Here is an 18,967-nt window from a genome sequence, read left to right on the forward strand (position 1 = left end):
CCCCCTTTCTGTCCCCATGTCCCACTCTCTGTCCTGTCTCCTCCCCTCTGTCCCCATGTCCCCTCTCTGTTCCCATGTCTCCCTCTCTGTCCCCGTCTCCCCCTTTCTGTCCCCATGTCCCCTCTCTGTCCCTATATCCCCCTCTCTGTCCCCATGTCCCCCTCTCTGTCCCCATGTCCCCTCTCTGTTCCCATGTCCCCCTCTCTGTCCCCATCTCCTCCTCTCTGTTCCCATGTCCCCCTCTCTGTCCCCGTGTTCCCCCCCCCATTCTCTTTCTCCCCATCACTTCCTGTTTTTCCTTTGTCATCACCCCTTTCTCCATTCCTCAAATCTAGGAAATTAACTGAGCACCTCCTCAGTGCAGAGCTCAGTCCCAGGCCCTGTTGGTGGGACCATGTTGAGTGGGGCAGGGAGGCCAGGCCCTGAAGTTTCAAGGAAGTGAAGTCAGACCATGTCATGTTCAGACCCCGGAACCAACACTTTCTAGCCGTGTAACCTTGATCTTCACTTAGCCTCTTAACACTTTCCTCATCTGCCAGATGACAGGAATACGCATACCTACCTCACAGGCTGGGGCGAGAGTAAGCAGGAGAACACCCGGTACGAAACAGTCTCGGTGGATGTGACCGAGTAGTAGTATTAGGATGTGCTCTACGGCCACGAGGGGCTCAGTGTCCCCCGGGGGACATGTGGCACAGTTCATTAGGGATCGGAGGGGCCATTGGCAGCTCAAGTCAGCTTGAGGCTCTGAGTGTGATGTGGTGGAGGGGGTAGAGTGGACATTCCGGGCCAGAGGCGGCAGGGCTGAGTAGAGGCCGGCAGGTGCCCCCCGAAAAGGCAAGTAGGACTGAAGCCGGCTTTGGGCCACGGAGAGTAGAGCTGAGCAGGGAGTTGGGGGTGGGGGGGGTGGTTCTGGGCAAAGCCAGGCTGGCCTGGAGGGAGGACGGACAGTTCGGCTGGACATCTGTGCAGCAGAAGGTCCAGAGGAGTCCAGGGCAAGAGGCTGGATCCTCATCCTCGGGGCTCCTATGCTGACCGATTCTCTGGGAGCAGGACTAGTGGGAGGGGAGCAGAGGTGAGGTGAGAGTGAGCTCGGGAACGTCTGGAGACAGCTGCAGGTGGCTCAGGCCTCAAGGCAAGGATGTGGCAGGGTTGCTGGACGAGAGTCACCTGAGCTGGTCCCTGGATGGACGTGTGGGTCTGGACGAGGCGAGGGAAGGCCCCGGAGATCTAGGACAGCCTGCGTGGGACTCAGAGAGGGCCGTGGGCGGAGGGAGCTGGTGTTTGACAGCCATGGGGGATTCATGGAGACGAGGGGCTGTGTCCGGGCTCCGGTGCGGGGCCGTGACGGGACACTCTGGAGGAGGGGTGCGCCAGGCCCTCGGAAAAGGAAGACCTTTTCTTTTTCCTTCATTGCCTCCTCACTCTCTGCTTTAACACCGAGCTCTCGCCTGCTTCCTCCCCTCTTCCGGGCCTTCCTGGGCAGGTGCTCAGCAAATGCTGTGGCCTGAGGGGCAGGCAGCTCAGCAGATACTCAGGAAGTTGTCCCTGGGGACGTCACAGATGCGCCTTTGCCTTCATCCTTCGTGGCATCTGAGCAGACTCACACAGCCGCCTTCCCCACCGCGCACGGCAAACCCACCTGTTGGGTGTCGCATTCCCTCCCGTTGGCCTTGACTCCATTAGTGAGTGATTAAAATGAACCGATATGTCCACTGACGGAACCACCCAGGCGCCCCAAGCATTTTTTTCCTGATTATAAAATAACACATGCTTGCTGTAAAAAAAATTCAAGCAGTGCGGGCGCCCACAAAGTGAAAAGTGCACGGCCCCCTAGGCTGCCAACCCCTCGTTTACCAGTCTGGTGTAGAAAGCAAAGTTTCGTGAGAAGGCCGTGGTGGGGAGGGACCGGCTGGTGGCAGGCTTCCGAGCCAGCCCTAGCAGCTGGGGCTTTGTCCTGTAGGCAGTCAGGGGTCAGTGAAGGTCTGTGACAAGATGGAAACTTGGAGAAAAGCCAAAACGCCAATGAAGACAACTCGTCTGCAACACGTAGCCCCGTGCACCCCTGTGCGTATCCATGTGGAGTCACCCCTACGAAGCCCCAACTGGCCACTAGACTTCTCTCGCGCTCACACTGTTAGGCTCCTCTGCTCCGGGAATTGACCTTGTCTGGTCCCTCCAGGACTCTAGGCTGGGGGCACAGTGCCCCTGGCAGCCCCAGGCCCCACCTCGCTTCTTCTCCCCCCCCCCCCCCAGGTCCTTGGGCATGAAACTTCGAGGACTGCTGGACCGCAAGGGCTCCTGGAAGAAGCTGGATGACATCCGGAATATCTTCTGGTGTCACAAGACCGTCACTTCAGGTGTGCAGAGCCGGGCAGATGTCTGTCCCCCGCCCCTACCCCGTGCTCAGAACCCTCAGCCCCATTCTGGGAAGGGGCCCTCCTCCAGCCGTCCCAGGGAGACTGTGGGGTCCCAGTGCGTGGGGCTCCTGGTTTCGTGAGTGGCAACCATCACAGAGGCCCCTTAGGAGCTCACGCCGTCTCCCCTTTCCCTGGGAGGGGACAGGAATAGGGGAGTGAGGACAGAGAGACACTCCACCTGCCTGGGAGAGGGTCAAGGGTCATTTAGGGAGTCCTAATCCTGACCAGGGGCACTGGCCTCTCTTCCCCTACTGCGACCATCGCGAGTTCTGTCACTGGGGCCAGGCTGGGATTCGGGTCTCTGCACCGCCACTCGGCTGGGCCAAGTCACTCCGTCTCTTTGACTCTCAGGGTCCTGCGTGAAATTGATTAATTTCACCTGCCTCGCAGGGCTGCTGGGAGGGGAGCCTAAACCAAGGGAGCAAAGGACTGGGCACGGGGAGGATCTAGGGATGTGGCTTCCAGACCCAGTGGTCCCCTCTCTTGCCCCCTAGAGTATGTCACCGAGCACTGGTGTGAGGACCCGTTCTTTGGGTACCAGTATTTGAATGGTGTCAATCCCGTCATGCTCCACTGCCTCTCCAGCCTGCCCAGCAAGCTGCCTGTCACCCATGACATGGTGGCCCCCTCGCTGGGTCCGGACACCTGCCTGCAGACAGAACTAGAGGTGGGTGATTTGTCGTCATGGATACAGGATGGGCGTGGCCGGTAAGGGCCGGTCGGCTGGGGCCACCTCCAGTCTGCAGGCCTCAGCCGCTGGGCAGCACCGGCTTCGCAATGGTGCAAACGGAGGTGGGGGCCAGAAGGCGCTCAGCCATGCCTGGAAGCCTGAGATGGGGCCTGGTGAAGAGCGAGCAGGACAGCCTGGAGGAGAAGGCCCTGCCCGTGTTCTGGGGCTTCCAAGATCCCCAGAGCTGAGGCCCAAAGAAAGCTACGTTAGGACAGGGGGAAGGCAGCGCAAGGAGACACAGGAGGAGCAATCACGGGGCAGTAGGAGCTCTGAGGGTCTGGGAGAAAATGATGGGCCAGTCTCTCTGCGGCAGCCAAGCCCTCGGGCATCCTCCAGGAGGCTGGAAACGTCGCAGTCAATTCTGTGTGTGTTTATCTTGCTGTTGTTGGATACACTGACAGGGTCACTGAGTGGAGAGAGCAGGAGGGACCAGGCAGGGGCGTGGGGAGAGGATGCCAGCTTACACAGGTGGGAGGTTGTGCAACGCGGGACTCAGCTGGACCTCATTCCGGACATGCTGCGAAGGGTTGGGTATCTAACTCTGGACATGGGCGCAAGCGCCAAGTATTACTGAGGCCGAATCGGGGTGGGAGTGGGCGGAGAACAGAGAAGGCAGTGGAGCGCGGGTCGGGGGCCACTTGTGAGCCTCTGTGCGCCTTCCCCAGAGGGGGAATGTCTTCCTAGCGGACTACTGGATCCTGGAGGAGGCCCCCGTCCACCGCCTCAACGGCCGCCAGCAGTACGTGGCCGCCCCGCTCTGCCTGCTGTGGCTCAACCCGCAGGGGGCGCTGGTGCCCTTGGCCATCCAGGTGAGACCTGGGGCGGGCTTCGGGGGCGGGCTCAGGCGGCACGCCGGCAGCCTCGAGCCTCAACCCCCTTATTATTCTTGGACGCAGCTCAGCCAGAACCCCGGGCCCCAAAGCCCCATCTTTCTGCCCACTGACTCCTACTGGGACTGGCTGCTGGCCAAGACGTGGGTGCGCAACTCGGAGTTCCTGGTGCACGAGCACAACACGCACTTTTTGTGCACGCATTTGCTGTGCGAGGCCTTCTCCATGGCCACACTGCGCCAACTGCCGCTGTGCCATCCTGTCTACAAGGTCGGTGAGACCCCCGGGCCGGGCTAGAGGGGGCGGGCCAGCTCGGCCGGCTCCCCTGACCTTCGGCTCCTGCGCCCTCATCCCGCTCGCAGCTCCTGCTTCCCCACACTCGCTACACGCTGCAGGTGAACACCATCGCTCGAGCCACGCTGCTCAACCCCGACGGCCTGGTGGACCACGTGAGCCCTCCGGCCCCCTTTCCGCCCCGTCTCTGAAGCCCCGTCCCGGGGGCGCTTTGCCCCGCCCACAAGCCTCTACGGCCTGCAATCCCATTCCACGGTCCCTGCCAGACCCTTCCCACAAGCCCCGCCTGCCTCCCCCCATTGGTTCCCTACTTTCCCCGCCCACAAGCCTCTACGACCTCCAATCCCATTCCACGGTCCCTGCCAGATCCTTCCCACAAGCCACGCCCGGCCCCTATTTGCCCCGCCCGCAAACCCTGTCCCCGCCCCCTCTGTCCCACCCACGGGCTGCGCACCTGCAGGCCCCTGGCTTCTTAGTTTCTGGAGGTGGGGGTGGCCGGCTCCCCTTTGACCACATCCTCCGCTGACCCTGCGCCGAGCTGGCCCTCTCGTCCCCGCCTCCCCGGCGTTAGTTACCAAATACCTAAGGATTATCTCCCACGCACGTAGGAGGCCCGCCACCTCCGCAGCCCGCGCAGGCCCCTCGATGGAGGACCAAGGGCTCCTTGGTTAACTGAATAATTCCCCCCTGCTGAGTCACTAGCCTCCTCTTGCCCCCAGGCACTGGGGTGGGGTCTGGGCCGTCCCCAAGCCCAGCTGTCTTGTGTTGTCAGGTGACGTCCGGCGGGAGGCAAGGCCTCCTCTACCTCATAAGCACAGGTCTGGCCCACTTCACCTACACCGATTTCTGCCTTCCGGACAGCCTGCGGGCCCGCGGCGTCCTGACCATCCCCAACTACCATTACCGAGACGATGGCCTGAAGATCTGGGCGGCCATTCAGAGGTGCGGGGTGCGGGCCTGGGACCTTGCAGCCAGTCTGGCCTCACCAGGGCCTCCTGGCTCAGGGACAGGGTGGACGCCTGTACTCATGCGGGCTGGGGCGCTTGGGGCTGGGGGTGGTGGCTGTGTTTCAGGCCCCAGCACGGAGCACCCCAAGGGTGAGAATTGGGGCTGGGGTCCTCAGTGAAACGACAGGTAGCTGTGGCCTGGGGAGAGCCTGGGCTGTGTATGAATGCGGGGGAGAAAGGAAAGGGCAGGGTGTCCAGAGGAATCAGGGCAGGTGAAGTGTAGGCTGGGACCCCAGGCTCTCTCGTCAGTGCACTGTCCCCCCAGACGCCTGTGTGGAAAGGAGGCCCCGAGTACCCATGACTCGGGAGTGCCCAAACTTGGGCCCTTGGGTTCCATCCGGATCTGGGGGTCCCCGCTGGACCCTGGTAGGCTCCCAGTGGGTGCTGGCTGTCTGGCTCTCCCCAGCCTCAGGGCCTTGGATTTCTGGCCAGCCTTGAGCCCAAGGTCAGGCCCGTAGCATTTGCATGTCTTTTCTGCAGCTTTGTCTCAGAAATCGTGGGCTACTATTATCCTAGCGACGCATCTGTGCAGCGGGACACGGAGCTGCAGGCCTGGGTCGGCGAGATTTTTGCTCAGGCCTTCTTGGGCCGGGAAAGCTCAGGTATCTGCTCTTCATCCCGCAACCACAAGCTCCAAAGGACTCAGTGCCCTCCCTGGCCTCACCTGTCACTTAGTTCTTACTTATGGACCAGCCTTTGAAGTACATCCTATGCTTTTTTTCTTGAGGCTTTTCCCCTCCTCTTTAAACAACAAATTTTATTTTTTTTAATGTTTATTTATTTTTGAGAGAGAGAGAGAGAGAGAGAGCGTGAGCGGGAGAGGGGCAGAGAGAGAGGGAGACAGAATCCGAAGCAGGCTCCTGGCTCTGAGCTGTCAACACAGAGCCTGACGCGGGGCTCGAACCCACGGACCATGAGATCATGGCCTGAGTTGAAGTCGGGTGCTCAACCCCCTCAGCCCCCCGGACGCCCCACTTTAAATCACATGACATCTGCCGTGGCTGGATTGAAAACTCGGGACTAGCTGTACTGCAGAATGTGTCGCCTTCCGAGTTAATCCAGTGGCTTCCTCGCGAGGTCATTCAGCTTCTCGCTGTGTGTTCTGTCGATGGGAGGTAACATCTAAAGGTTAAATGTTGGGGCAAGAATATTTTTCAAGTGATGGTATGTTCCCCACGTGGCATCACACGGGGAGGCAAGTAGGGTCAGGTTGTCTCACTGTTAGCGATGCCGAGTGATTTCTGGGTTAAGGTGGTGACAAGGTCTCTTTGGGATATTTCAAGGATGACCCATCCCCTGCTTTGCAAGCCCACTGTTAATCCTGGGCTGGCCTGGTCCTGAATGCTCCTCCCCCAAAGGCAGCTTTTGTTTTGTTTTTCCTATTTGGGGCTGTTTCCTATTTGAGACCTGGGATGGGGGGAATCTAATTACTGTTGGTTGACTCCCCTATCTTACTTTATTATTTTTTTTAAATTTTTTAATGTTTATTTTATTTTTGAGAGAGAGAGAGACAGACAGACAGACAGATAGGGTGCGAGCAGGGGAGAGGCAGAGAGAGAGGGAGACACAGAACCAGAAGCAGGCTCCAGGCTCTGAGCTGTCAGCACAGAGCCCAACACGGGGCTCAAACTCACAAACCGTGAGATCCTAACCTGAGCTGAAATCAAGAGTCGGAGGCCTGACCGACTGAGCCGCCCAGGCGCCCCTCTCCTAGCTTACATTATTAAACCTGTCTCTGACTTAATACATCAGAGCATTCTTCAGCTTGACAAACACCTCTTCCGACAGTGCGAGCTAATCCCAGATTCCTGGTTTAAGGCAAGACGCACTGATCAATCAGCTTCGGTCGGTGTGACTTTTGCTTCCATATTTCAAGGGGAACAAATAAACCCTAGGAGCTACAGAAAACTTCCCACAGCTCGTCTGACCTCCTTGCCGCTTAATCTCAGCCCTCCAGGTTAGAATATCCACCACCAAGAGAACCTTCAGAAAATTCCCACATGCCCCCCATCAGGTGCCGGGTCCTTCCCCCAAGCCTCGCCTGTTCGGCTGTACCAGCCTCTCTCTCTCCTGACTGTGAGCCTTGAAGTCCTCTTTGGCTCATGTCCTCTCTGTCTTCCTGTCTCCCTAAACCCAGTTGGGTGTCCAATTCTTACTGTCCCCATCAATTCGTACTGTCACCAGCCAGTCCCTGCATTATAGCAGCTGTCTCTTTGCAGGCCTCACCTTTCTCAGCCCCTTGCTGCTTGCCCGCCAGGCCTGAGGGGCCACCGCCCTGGTAATCCTCTGAAATTGTGCCCAGAAACCGCCTGGCCTGGCACATTCCTTCCCACCCTGCCTTCTTACCTTCTCAGGCATTCACTACACTCAACCGATAATTACTGGGCTCTTCATATTAAGTATTGTTCTAGGTGCTGGGGTTTGGCGGTGAGCACGACAGACAGAAATCCTGGCCTTCACGGAGCTTAACATTCTAGTGGGGAGACTCTGATAATAAATAAATATGTTCGGTGGCTGGTTATGAGCCCCCGGAAACATGAAAACGCGTGTTGAGGAAGGGAGTGGTTTCGGATAGGTGGTCAGGGAAGATCTCTCTGAGGAGGTGATGTTTGACTAGGGAAGTGAGGGAAATAGTTCGGTGGATAACTGGCCTAAGACTATACAGGCAGAGGTATAGCAAGTGCAAAGGCCCTGAGGCAGATGCGTGCCGGCAGGTTTGCAGAATATCAGGAAGGCCTGCGTGGCTGAGTAGAGAAGGTGAGAGAGAAAACAGGAGGGAAGGAAATAAAGCCCGAGAAGGAGCAAGGGCCAGATCATGCAGGGCAGTGGTAAGGTGAGTGGGGTGGGAGGCCTGTAGCGGGTTTTAGCAAGGGGCGACATGATCAGATTTACGGTTCTGAAAGACCAGATTGGCCTCTGGGAGTATTTGCTGATCCGAGGTAAAAAGAGGAAGGAGTGGACAGATTTCGGCCTGAGCAGCTGTATAAAGATACCAGAATGATGGGGCGCCAGGGTGGCTCAGTTGGTTAAGCGTCCGACTTCAGCTCAGGTCACGATCTCGCGGTCCGTGAGTTCGAGCCCCGCGCCGGGCTCTGGGCTGATGGCTTGGAACCTGCTTCCGATTCTGTGTCTCCCTCTCTCTCTGCCCCTCCCCCGTTCATGCTCTGCCTCTCTCTCTCTCTCAAAAGTAAATAAACGTTAAAAAAAGAATAAATAAAGATACCAGAATGAGACCCCTGGGGGAGGGCCAGGCTTGGGGAGTATGTGGGGTAGGGGCGTCAAGCGTCAGGTTTTGCGGATGTTGTTGGAGAGGCCTCGTAGACACCCAAGTCAGAGCGTCAGGTGGCGGCTGGCGATTTATGCCCATGGCTACGCCAAGCTCGGGGTCCAGGCGGAGCCGGAGGCGTGAATTTGGAGGTCACCGGCCAGTGGGAAGCGGTTAAAGGCACTGATTTGCGCGAGATCAGTGAGCAGTGGCGTACAGGGAGAAGAGGTCTCATCATGCCCTCCTCTGTCATCTTTTTTTCTGTTCAAAGCTCATCCACTCTTCCAACTCAAGGGGGCCCCTTCTCTTGCCCCAGGGAAGTCTCCCCTGAGTGCCTTAGCTTCAGTGCCTCTTTCTCCCTGCCTTCGCTTTCCCCAAAGAGCCAAGCCCGGGCCCCCCACGCCCCCCACCTCTGCTTCTATCACTGCGAGCTTCTGAGTGACACTCTGGTCATCTGTTTCTGTCACTAAGCCCCACAGTGGATGATCCCTTACTGGGTGCTTGGACAAATCTTGGTGAATTGGGGAGAATTTGAACATTAAGTGCTATGAGGGGCTGTGGATAGAAGTGCCTTGGCTGGCAGTCACGGAGCAGAGGCACCTTGACTGTCAGCTTGAACTTGGCTCCTCCAGTGTGAGCTGTGCTGGCTGGGCGTTTTCTGGTCTGATCCCAGCACCCAGATCCTATCCTGACCCCCTTTAGAGACCGCAAGCCTTGGTGATGACCATCCCTAACCTCAGCCCAACCCTAACCTTAGTCAGAAGACAACAGTGGCCAAATGCTCAGCTCTCATGTCCTCACTCACCCCTTGGGGTGAGCCCCGGCCCCGAGCTGCCCCTGGGAAGCCCATGCCCTCCCTCTACACCCTCTCCCCTTCCTCCTGCACCCAGGCTTCCCGCAAAGGCTGTGCACTCCGGGAGAGCTGGTGAAGTTCCTTACTGCCATAATCTTCAACTGCTCGGCCCAGCATGCCGCAGTCAACAGTGGGCAGGTGAGGCTGCAGGGGGCAGGCCTGGGTGGGGCGGGGACGGGGCTATGCAAGGTTGGGCTCGACCATGGACGTGAGGCCAGAGTTGGGGTTGAGAGTGTGGGTGTGTCAGGGTTGGGGTGGGTTTACGATCAGGGCTGAGGCTGGTGGTGAGCGGGTGGAGTGGGTCCAAAGTTGTGGTGGTGACTCCAGTTGGTGTTGTGTAGGAAGTAGAACTTATGGGGCCCCATCATGGCGGGGACGCAGCCAGGTGGAGTATCAGGTCACTCTGGGTGGCATGCCAGCCCAAGGCCCTTTGCTGGGGTTACCTCCTCTCTGGGTCCTGCTCCTTCCTTGGTGATTCACTCTACCCAGTCGTGGAACATTGGATGGGGAGTGACAAGGGGTGAGCCTCCTACCCCACTTCTGGAACTTTCTACCCTATACTCCTCCCTGTCTTCCCTTTCCACCATCCTCTCATTTCCCAACTGTGGGAACTGGGATGATGAAGGAGCTGGTTCCCTGCTCTGCCCAGCTGACTCAACTGGGGCGGGGTCCCTACAGCATGACTTTGGGGCCTGGATGCCCAATACCCCATCATCGATGAGGCAGCCCCCACCCCAGACCAAGGGGACCGCCACCCTGGAGAGTTATCTAGACACCCTCCCAGAAGTGAACGTCACCTGTAACAACCTTCTCCTCTTCTGGTTGGTCAGCCAGGAGCCCAAGGACCAGGTGTGTATGGAGGATGGGGTGGAGTGGGGGTGGGGTAGAAGCGGGGGGCTTACAGGGCCTGGGCAGTGGCAATGGTTTCCAGGGGGGATTGGGGACTGAGTGCTGCCATTTATGTCCACTGCTGAGCTGTCTTGGGTTCCTCAGTTTCTTTAGGAAGTGATAGTTGATCCCCAAAGACATACATTGAAGCAAATACCAGTTTAGTGGCTAGGGCATAACGTCCATTGAATTCACCAGTTTACCAATCCATCCACCCATCCATCCACCCATCCATCCATCCATCCACCCATCCATCCATCCATCCATCCATCCACCCATCCATCCACCCATCCATCCACCCATCCATCCACCCATCCACCCACTCACTCATCCATCCATCCATCCATCCATCCATCCATCCATCCACTCAGCCAACCATCCATCCATCCATCCATCAACCATTCATCCATTAACCCCTCATCCATTCATCCAAACATTGAACACACATTATTTTGGATACCTCCCACATGTCAACATGACACTGGGGACCAGGCATAGGAAGCTGAGTGAGACTTCCCTGCCTTCAAGAATCCTGTGGCCTAGTTGAGGAGACACACAGGGAAGCGGACAAGGGCACAACAGCGTCGTCAGAATCATTTATGCACGAACATGTACTTCTTGAGCATTTGTTATGTGTCAGATGTTGGTGGGCAGATACAAACCCTATCCTCATGAGCTTAGTCTCGTGATAGAGGTGAGAATGGGGACTTGTGGAACCTGACCGAGTGTGGGCGAACCCCGGAAGGCTTCTTGGAGGAAGTGACATCTAAGCTAAAACCTGCAGGACAAGTAGGAGCTTGACAGGCAAAGGAAGGGGAGGGTTAGCTGGCAGGCAGGAGGAAAGGCACAACCAAGTGAAAAGAAGTGAAGGTCAGTCCGTTGGGGTGTTGGTGCGACTGCAAACGGTTCGGTGCGGGCACAGCGTTCATTCAGAGCAGGATGGGGAAGCCACTGAAGAACATTAAGCCAGGGGTGACATGGCTAAATTTGTGTCTCAGCAGGAGCGCCTTCCTGGCAGTGTGGATGGCTGGGAGGGGCAGCTTTGGAGGCAGGAACCTGGCTTGGCCAGGGGAACAGCCCTTTGATCACCAGTTACCATCATTTTCGTTCACATGTTGGGGCACTGGCCCTGCCTCTGCCCCCCTGGTCTTGTTCACAAGCCCTCTGACGTCTGGGGAATATCCTTATTTCTCGTGCTTGGCTCCGTTTGGTGCAGAGGTGCTATCAGAGCTTGAGGACGCCAGGGACGAGTACCTGGGTCCTGCTCCTTCCTAGTTCCATTTCCCAAGGACTCGGAGACATTCGTTTTTGTTGTTAGGAAGGAAAAACTCTGGGGTTTTTGTTCTCCTCACACAATACTCTGTTCCCATGCTCAGTACTCTCACTCAGTACTTCTGGCCACTAAATGTGTGTGTGTGTGTGGGGGGTGTTCCCACATCACATGATTCTCCGACACCAGCTGGGTGTCAGGTAATTTAAACGTTGATTTATTTTTGAGAGAGAGAGAGAGGTGGGGGAGGGGCAGAGAGAGAGAGGGAGACGCAGAACCCGAAGCGGGCTCCAGGCTCCGAGCTGTGAGTACAGAGCCCACTGCGGGGTTCGAACCCATGAACCGCGAGATCATGACCTGAGCCGAAGTCTGACGCTCAACTGACCGGGCCACCCAAGCGCCCCTCTGTGTTCTGCTTTTTTGGACAGCTCCACTATAGTTCCAGAACTTAGATGTCAATCTGATAGATAAGACATAAAACGGACTCTTTGAAGAGACTAGTAAGATAAACCAGGGACAATCCTAATCATGAGAAATAAGAGGGGACATAGACGTACAGCATTAGGAATGGAAAGGCATCCAGCCACCAGTTAAGAAAATGGGACCGGGGCGCCTGGGTGGCGCAGTCGGTTAAGCGTCCGACTTCAGCCAGGTCACGATCTCGCGATCTCGCGGGATCTCGTGATCTCGCGGTCCGTGAGTTCGAGCCCCGCGTCGGGCTCTGGGCTGATGGCTCAGAGCCCGGAGCCTGTTTCCGATTCTGTGTCTCCCTCTCTCTCTGCCCCTCGCCCGTTCATGCTCTGTCTCTCTCTGTCTCAAAAATAAATAAATATTAAAAAAAAAAAAAAAAAGAAGGGAAGTGGGTCTCAAGGGGAAAGTTCCAGCCTCAGATCCTCGCTTCCCACCTATGTGACCCTGGGTGTGTAATTGGGCCTCTCTAAGCCTCAATTTCTTCATCTGTAAGGTGGGAATGATAAGAGCGCCTGTCTTACAGGATTGTTGTGCCGTCCTGACACTCCATCTCAAGTGCTTGCAACATGTTAACTGTAATTAAGAAAATAAAATGATAAACTTGCTCTACTCAGCTGCAACCATCTTGGAAATATATCATTAGCCGGTGAAGGCCACTACTAAATAGTAAAACAAATCATACACCATGAGGAAGTCTAGTTTATTCTAGAAATGAAAGGCCGATTCAACCTTATGCAACCTGACGGTGTGATTTATTACATCGGTAAAGAAACACCCCGTATAATCATCTGGATATATGAGAGAAGCCTTTGATAAGCGTGACTAGTCATTGCTGATAAAAACTCAGTGTAAGGTGAAACTCCCAAGCTGAGTTTTGAGAAAAAGTGTCTTTCGGAGGGGCGCCTGGGTGGCTCAGTCGGTGAAGCGTCCGACTCTTGGTTTCAGCTCAGGTCATGATCTCACGGTTCGTGAGTCTGAGCCCCGCATCAGGCTCTGCGCTGATGGCTCGGAGCCTGCTTGGGATCCTCTCTCTCTCCCTGTCTCTCTGCCCCACCCCTCTGCTTGCACTCGATCTCTCTCTCTCTCTCTCTCTCAAAATAAATATTAAAAAAAAGTATATTTCAGAAAACACTGCATTTATGGTGAGGCAGCAGAGATCTCCTTAGAAAGTCAGGCACGACAAAGTTAAATGTGCCGTGACCACTCTCCTGGGAGGCCCGGTTGGAGGTCCCCGTCAGGGCAGTCAAACCAGACCGAGGATTTGTAAACATCAGGATTATTGGCAATAGTTGTATTGTATGAAGGTTCTATTGGACGGGAGGCGCACGCTGGTTAGAAGGCCGGGCGCCCCCGGGAACTGCGGAGGTGAGCCGGCCGTGTGGTCTGGTCACAGAGACAGGGGCCATCCCCTGCTGCCACAGGCTGGCGCTCGCTGTAGTTCACCGCGATATTTCCCGATTGTGGTTGGCCACCCTGTAAAGTGTGACGGCGTGTGGCAATGGCGTGGGAATGACTGGCAAGGTGCCTCAGAATGGGGGTGTCTTCAGGAGCTGCATTTTGAATTGAATCGGGGAGGCGACAGGTGTATTCTTGGCCATGGCTGCCGGAGCGTGCTTATGTGGATTTCATAACATGTTAACACGTTATGTTGATTTGTGTTAAGGATGTGGTTGTGCTCTTTTAGTTCACAGAACAGTGGACCAGGCGTTGGAAGGAGCCTTTATCATTTAAAAAAATTTTTAATGTGTATTTATTTTTGAGAGAGACAGAGACAGAGTGCGAGTGGGGGAAGGGCAGACAGAGAGGGAGACGCAGAATCCGAAGCAGGCTCCCCACTCTGAGCTGCCAGCATTGAGCCCAAGGCAGGGCTCAAACCCACGGACTGTGAGATCATGACCTGAGCCGAAGTCGGACGCTTAACTGACTGAGCCACCCAGGCGCCCCTGGAAGGGACCTTTAAAAAGATATTCTAGAACAATCCATCCCCCCTTCCAGGTGCAGAAACAGTCTCCGAGTGACAGGCAGAGGGTTACCAGCAGAGGGAGCGCTAACCTTAGGCTCCCAGCACTCCCAGGTCCCACACTCCCTGGGTGTTGCAGGTGTTGTGGGGGTGTTGGGGGTGGGGGTGGGGGAGGCTGCTCCAAGCAGGTTGTCTGGAGGGGTGGTCTGCGGGTTTGCTTTGCAGTAGCCAGGGCTGGGTCATGCCCTTAGAAGCCACCTTAACTATATATTGGCAAACCCTCCATTCTTCGTCCCATCCTGAACATCATCCCGACCGCCACCCGATTTTCTCCCAGCGGCCCCTGGGCACCTATCCGGATCAGCACTTCACCGAGGAGGCCCCTCGGCGGAGCATCGCGGCCTTCCAGAACCGCCTGGCCCAGATTTCGCAGGAGATCCGGGAGCGGAACCAAGGCCTGGTGCTGCCCTATGCCTACCTGGACCCTCCCGTCATCGAGAACAGCGTCTCCATTTAACCCCTCCTCCTTTCCTCCCTACAAGAAAGGCTCAAGCATGAGGACGTGAGGAGGGCGTCCAGGGCCAGAAGCCGCTGGCTAACGTCAAACGCACAATAGGCCCTTCACGAGGGGGAACCCCGTCACCCTTTGCTCTACTTGGGACAGCCTCTTACTTCCCTCTCCTGTGAAAACCTACCTCCTCCCACCAGGAACCCCATAGGGACACTGAGCTCTCTTTCCAGTCCTGCCCCCTCCCCAAACTCCCCCTCTTACCTTGGCTCTTTGTTTCCACTCTCCTCCGAACCTAGGGCCCACCAATCTAACTTCCCTCTCTGGAAAAGCCTGGAAACTGGGCAAGAGAGGATATGTGTCCTCAGTCTGCCATGTGGTCCCCTTTGATGGAGCATCTTTAAGGGGAGGGTTAGAATGAGGCCCAACTTGGGGCTCCTGGGTGGTTCAATCAGTTAAGCTTCAGACTCTTGATTTTAGCTCCAGTCAAGATATGGTTCGTGAGTTCAAGCCCCGCATTGGGCTCTGTGCTGACAGCACGGAGCCTGCTTGGGATTCTCTCTCTCCCTCTCTCTCTGCCCCTCCTCTCTCTCTCTCCTTCTCAAAATAAATAAACATTTAAAAAAAAAAAAAAAAAAAGAATTAGACCTAACCTCTAGCTCTTCTCCTGGCTAGCTCCCTGGCCTGGATATGTGTGTGTGTGGGGGGGTCCCTCCCTAGCTCTTGTCCTCACCCCACAATCCTCCCCTCCTTCCTTTTTTTTCTGTCCTTGAGCCCAGTGAATTCAATAAAACCCAACAGATTTGGTTCCCATTTCATTGTTGTTTTTGGCACGTGCGTGCGTGCGTGCCTGCGGCTGGGGTAGCAGGGGATGGGAGGAGGAAGGGGCTGCGGTGAGTCCCTGGGTCATCTGTTCTGGAGACAGGGAGCCTCCCGGCTCAAGTCAGCCCCTAGCCAGGCCCCATGTTCCTGCTGTCACGTCCCAGAGAGTGTCACCCATCCGGAGGGGAAGGAATTTCCATTCAAAGGGCTGATAGGAAAAAAGTCGGTATTTTGCAAAGCCTAGGAAGCCAGCTGCTGGGTGTGCCCCTGGGAGCGGTCACCCGTCTGGACACAGGGAAGACTGGGTCTCCAGCCCTCTGCGGGTGGGTGGGGTCACGATGAGCTCCGCCGGGAGGCGGCTCACCTCTGGCCCGGAGCATTTAGTCCTTGCCCTGCCCCTCCAAGGCTGGCGCCTCTCTGCCTCTGCTGTTCTAGACGCCGATCCCGCCAGCTCCGGTCTCTGCGGGAGCGGGACGGAGCCTCCTGCGGGCCAGGGCTGGACGCGGAGCGGAGCAAGAGAGAACTTTGCACTGGGTCCCGCCGCGGAGATTTCGGGATTGGCTGTCACTGCAGCATAATCAAACCCATCCCGACATAGGTGGTCATCTGGGAAGGCTGATGTTCTCCCGTCCAGCCCTGAAGCTCCTAAAATTAGATCTGTGTTGGGGTGCGGTTAAGCGTCCGATTCTTGGTTTCGGTTCAGGGCATGATCTCCCCGTTCGTGGGTTCGAGCCCCGCGTCGGGCTCTGTGCTGACAGCTCAGAGCCTGGAGCCTGCTTGGGATTCTCTGTCTCTCCCTGTCTCTCTGTCCCTCCCCTGCTCTGTCTCTCTCTCTCTCTCTCTCTCTCAAAGTAAATAAATAAAAAAATTAGGGATCTCCCTCAGGTCAGTCATCCATATCTTCTCTCTCCACGGCCCCCGACGCCTTCCCTGTACCCCGTGTCCCTTGACTTCAGATCCAGATCCAGCCCCCTTACCCCCTCTGCCTCTAGAGGCAAATTCTGTGTCTGACCAAACCCTGGTCACAGCCTCTCTCTGGCCAGAGTCCCAGTGTCTTCGGACAGGGTAACTGTTCCTCCAACCCTATAGTGCCGGTGGTAGAGGAATCCATCCCACGGCTTTACTGTCACAGTAACTGGGGACCCATCGGGAGAGTCGCCTGGGCGAGGGCTTTGCTAGGCTGCTGCGTCTCCCAGGCCCCACTGCAGACCAACGCCCGTGTTCGTTCCCCCGCCGAGTGGGGATCCTCTTGCCGCCTTGGCCTTGGCCACCAGAAAGAGCTTGCTGTACAGACGCAGCTCCGTGAGAAGCTCAGGACCGAACGCATCTCCTGAACTGCCATCCCGGGGCCCCCGGGGGAGGAAAGCACACCAGCCCATTCTCCCAGCCCCATTCCTCCTCTGTGTGGAAATTCTAGAACAGCCGCTGTCCCACAGACCCAGAGGAAAACACTGCCCATCCTTTTCCTTGTCAGGCCTGAGGAATCTTCTCCCTGTTCAACCAAACTCCTTCTCCCTTCGTGAACAGGGCGGGTGAGAGGGGACGAGGGTTGGGGGCGGGAAGGGGGTCGGGTTTTCCCTTCCTGTGCCCGTGATCCTCAGAGAAGAGGGTCCCCGTGTGCCATCGTGCATGGGGAGGTGTGTTCGGGGATATCTCGCTGGCGGGTTCCAACCGAAGAATTTAGCCCAAATCCCCAGATTTTGTTCACCTTCGAACAAGGTCGGAGGACTAAGAACTACCCCGAGGCAGCCCTTTGTGGCCGGGACTGTGGCAGAGGCTGGACGGTCAGGCCCCTTAAACCTGGGCTTTGACTTCAGACCACAGGAAGCCTGCCATGGTGTGAGACCACACGCAGGCTCTTGCTTTCGGCTCAGGTCACGATCTCACGGTTTGTGAGTTCGAGCCCCACCGCGGGCCGTGCGCTGACAGAGCGGTGGGGCTCTCTCTCCCCCACCCCACCTCTCTCTCTCTCTGCCCCTCCCCTGCTCACGCTGCCTCTGTTTCTCTTAAAATAAATAAATAAACTTAAAAAAAAAAAAACACTCAGGCAGCCTGTCCCTCCAGATAGTCAGACAATCCTTGGCGGGCACCAAGTTAGCATTGGAAGGCACGCCGTGTTAAAAATGCCCCCAAGCCGGAGAGGGAGGGACAGAGGCGGATCACTGGAATCTGGTTTCCCAGAAAGCCAGCTTGGAGGAAAATTTATTGGGGAGACAAACCCGGCGGCACATAGGATTCTGCTCGGGCTCTGGGAAACTCGGGGGACAGGCTGCGGGAGAGAGGCTGGAGCCTGTCAGATAGGGGGCTTCTTATTTTGGTCTGGAAGGAGACTGGTGTTGTGGGACGCACACCAGCCTCTCTTCCCAGTTGGCCTTGAGCCGGTGCCTCAACCTCAGTGGCCCAAATGTCTCAGATAAACGGGAGGGACAAGAAGACCTGGAAAGTCCCTTCCAGGGTTGACATTCCAGGATCTGCTTGCCTCACGGCTCCTGTGTCCCTAGACACTGTTCGGGATCTCCAGGAAGCAGCACACAATCCTTCCAGAGGGTTTCAGGGGGCGGGGCGGAGATGGAGATGACTCCCCGCCCCGCCCCTGCCCGCTGTGGTGTGTTCGCCCAACCGGGGGGGGGGGGGCCCGGGGGGGGGCGGATGGGTCTGGGGGAGAAGGTGTTACAGACCAGGATGGGCAGGCGCCAGACCCCTTCGGGGCATGTGTTTGAGGACCGGAGAGAAAGTCAAAGTGGCTGCGATAAGGTGACCCGGGGGTGGGCACCAGATGGTCACGCCCTGTCCCCAAGTCCATAGTAAACTCTTGGATTTGACCTAAGGGCCATACTGTTTTATGCTCTGGTGAGTTTTAAGCATGAGAGTGGCCCCATTTGCCTTTTTTTTTCTTCTGTGTCCTGGGAGGGGGTGGGGCCCCAGGGTTTGCTCCCTGCCTTGCAGGGCTGGGGTGGGGCAAGCAGTGGAGGGCCCCCCAGCAGCAAGGGACTCAGCTTCCTGTGTGGGTGGCCATTGTGAGTGAGCCAAGCCGGCGAGCTCGCATCCTTCCCAGGTGCCTCCCCTGCTCTCTGGTCCACCCCTGGCCCAGGAGAACCAGTTCTTCAGCCCTGTGAGCATCTACTCGGTGCCACGTTTTGGCCCAGCCACATTCTCGTGCCTGTCCCATCCGTGTCCGCGGCCACGCTCCCATCCCCACCACCCTCGTCTCCGTCTGTTTCCCCCCCCGGGGATCTAATTCCCACTCGAGACTCTTGCCCTGATCAAACCCAGAGCCGCCGCTCCGGCGTTTTGGGGGGGAGGGGGGGACAAAGGGATGGGCCGGGGGGGGGGGGGGGAGATCTGTGGAGGATGGGCTCCGATTTGAGGAGGCAGCTTTCGCGGATGGAGGCAGATCCCCACCGTTTGTGGTGACACCCAGGGTCAGCTCCCCGCCCCGCCCCTCCTCTGTCTTTACCACTGGAATAGAAGGTCAAGGCGGCGGGGCCTCTCACCCCTACTGCCCTGGACTCTGTCCCAGAGGGGCCTGGAAGGGCCGCTCCGGAAACCCCTGAGTCTCAATTCCCATGCCGCCCCGCCCTGCTCCTCACCCAGATAAGCAGCCCCCTGGGGCACAGTCTCGAGGAAAGGGGCGTGGCTTCAAAGTAGG

General features: G+C 57.1%; 1 protein-coding gene and 1 long non-coding RNA gene across 5 annotated transcripts in view; one reads left to right on the forward strand and one right to left on the reverse strand.

The window, feature by feature from the left end:
* ALOXE3 (arachidonate epidermal lipoxygenase 3) overlaps positions 1-15,015 on the forward strand; it is a 19,910-nt gene extending 4,895 nt beyond the window's left edge. For all 4 annotated transcript variants that reach the window (XM_040453298.1, XM_040453297.1, XM_040453299.1 and 1 more), the window contains exons 7-16: positions 2,257-2,360; positions 2,915-3,087; positions 3,816-3,959; positions 4,047-4,250; positions 4,343-4,429; positions 5,047-5,216; positions 5,762-5,883; positions 9,437-9,537; positions 10,078-10,248; positions 14,326-15,015. In XM_040453298.1, coding sequence (XP_040309232.1) covers positions 2,257-2,360; positions 2,915-3,087; positions 3,816-3,959; positions 4,047-4,250; positions 4,343-4,429; positions 5,047-5,216; positions 5,762-5,883; positions 9,437-9,537; positions 10,078-10,248; positions 14,326-14,505 — 1,456 coding nt within the window. In that variant the 3' untranslated portion in view covers positions 14,506-15,015. The remainder of the gene's footprint in view (positions 1-2,256; positions 2,361-2,914; positions 3,088-3,815; positions 3,960-4,046; positions 4,251-4,342; positions 4,430-5,046; positions 5,217-5,761; positions 5,884-9,436; positions 9,538-10,077; positions 10,249-14,325) is intronic.
* On the reverse strand, positions 602-5,039 carry LOC121015959 (uncharacterized). Its single transcript, XR_005784059.1, has 2 exons — positions 4,729-5,039; positions 602-2,002 (listed from the first exon to the last, which is right to left on the reverse strand). It is a non-coding gene; the product is annotated as an uncharacterized LOC121015959 (long non-coding RNA).
* Positions 15,016-18,967: the final 3,952 nt, after the last annotated feature.

Source organism: Herpailurus yagouaroundi, unplaced genomic scaffold, assembly GCF_014898765.1.
Source record: "Herpailurus yagouaroundi ecotype Mexico unplaced genomic scaffold, PumYag 208, whole genome shotgun sequence".
Lineage (NCBI taxonomy): Eukaryota > Metazoa > Chordata > Mammalia > Carnivora > Felidae > Herpailurus > Herpailurus yagouaroundi.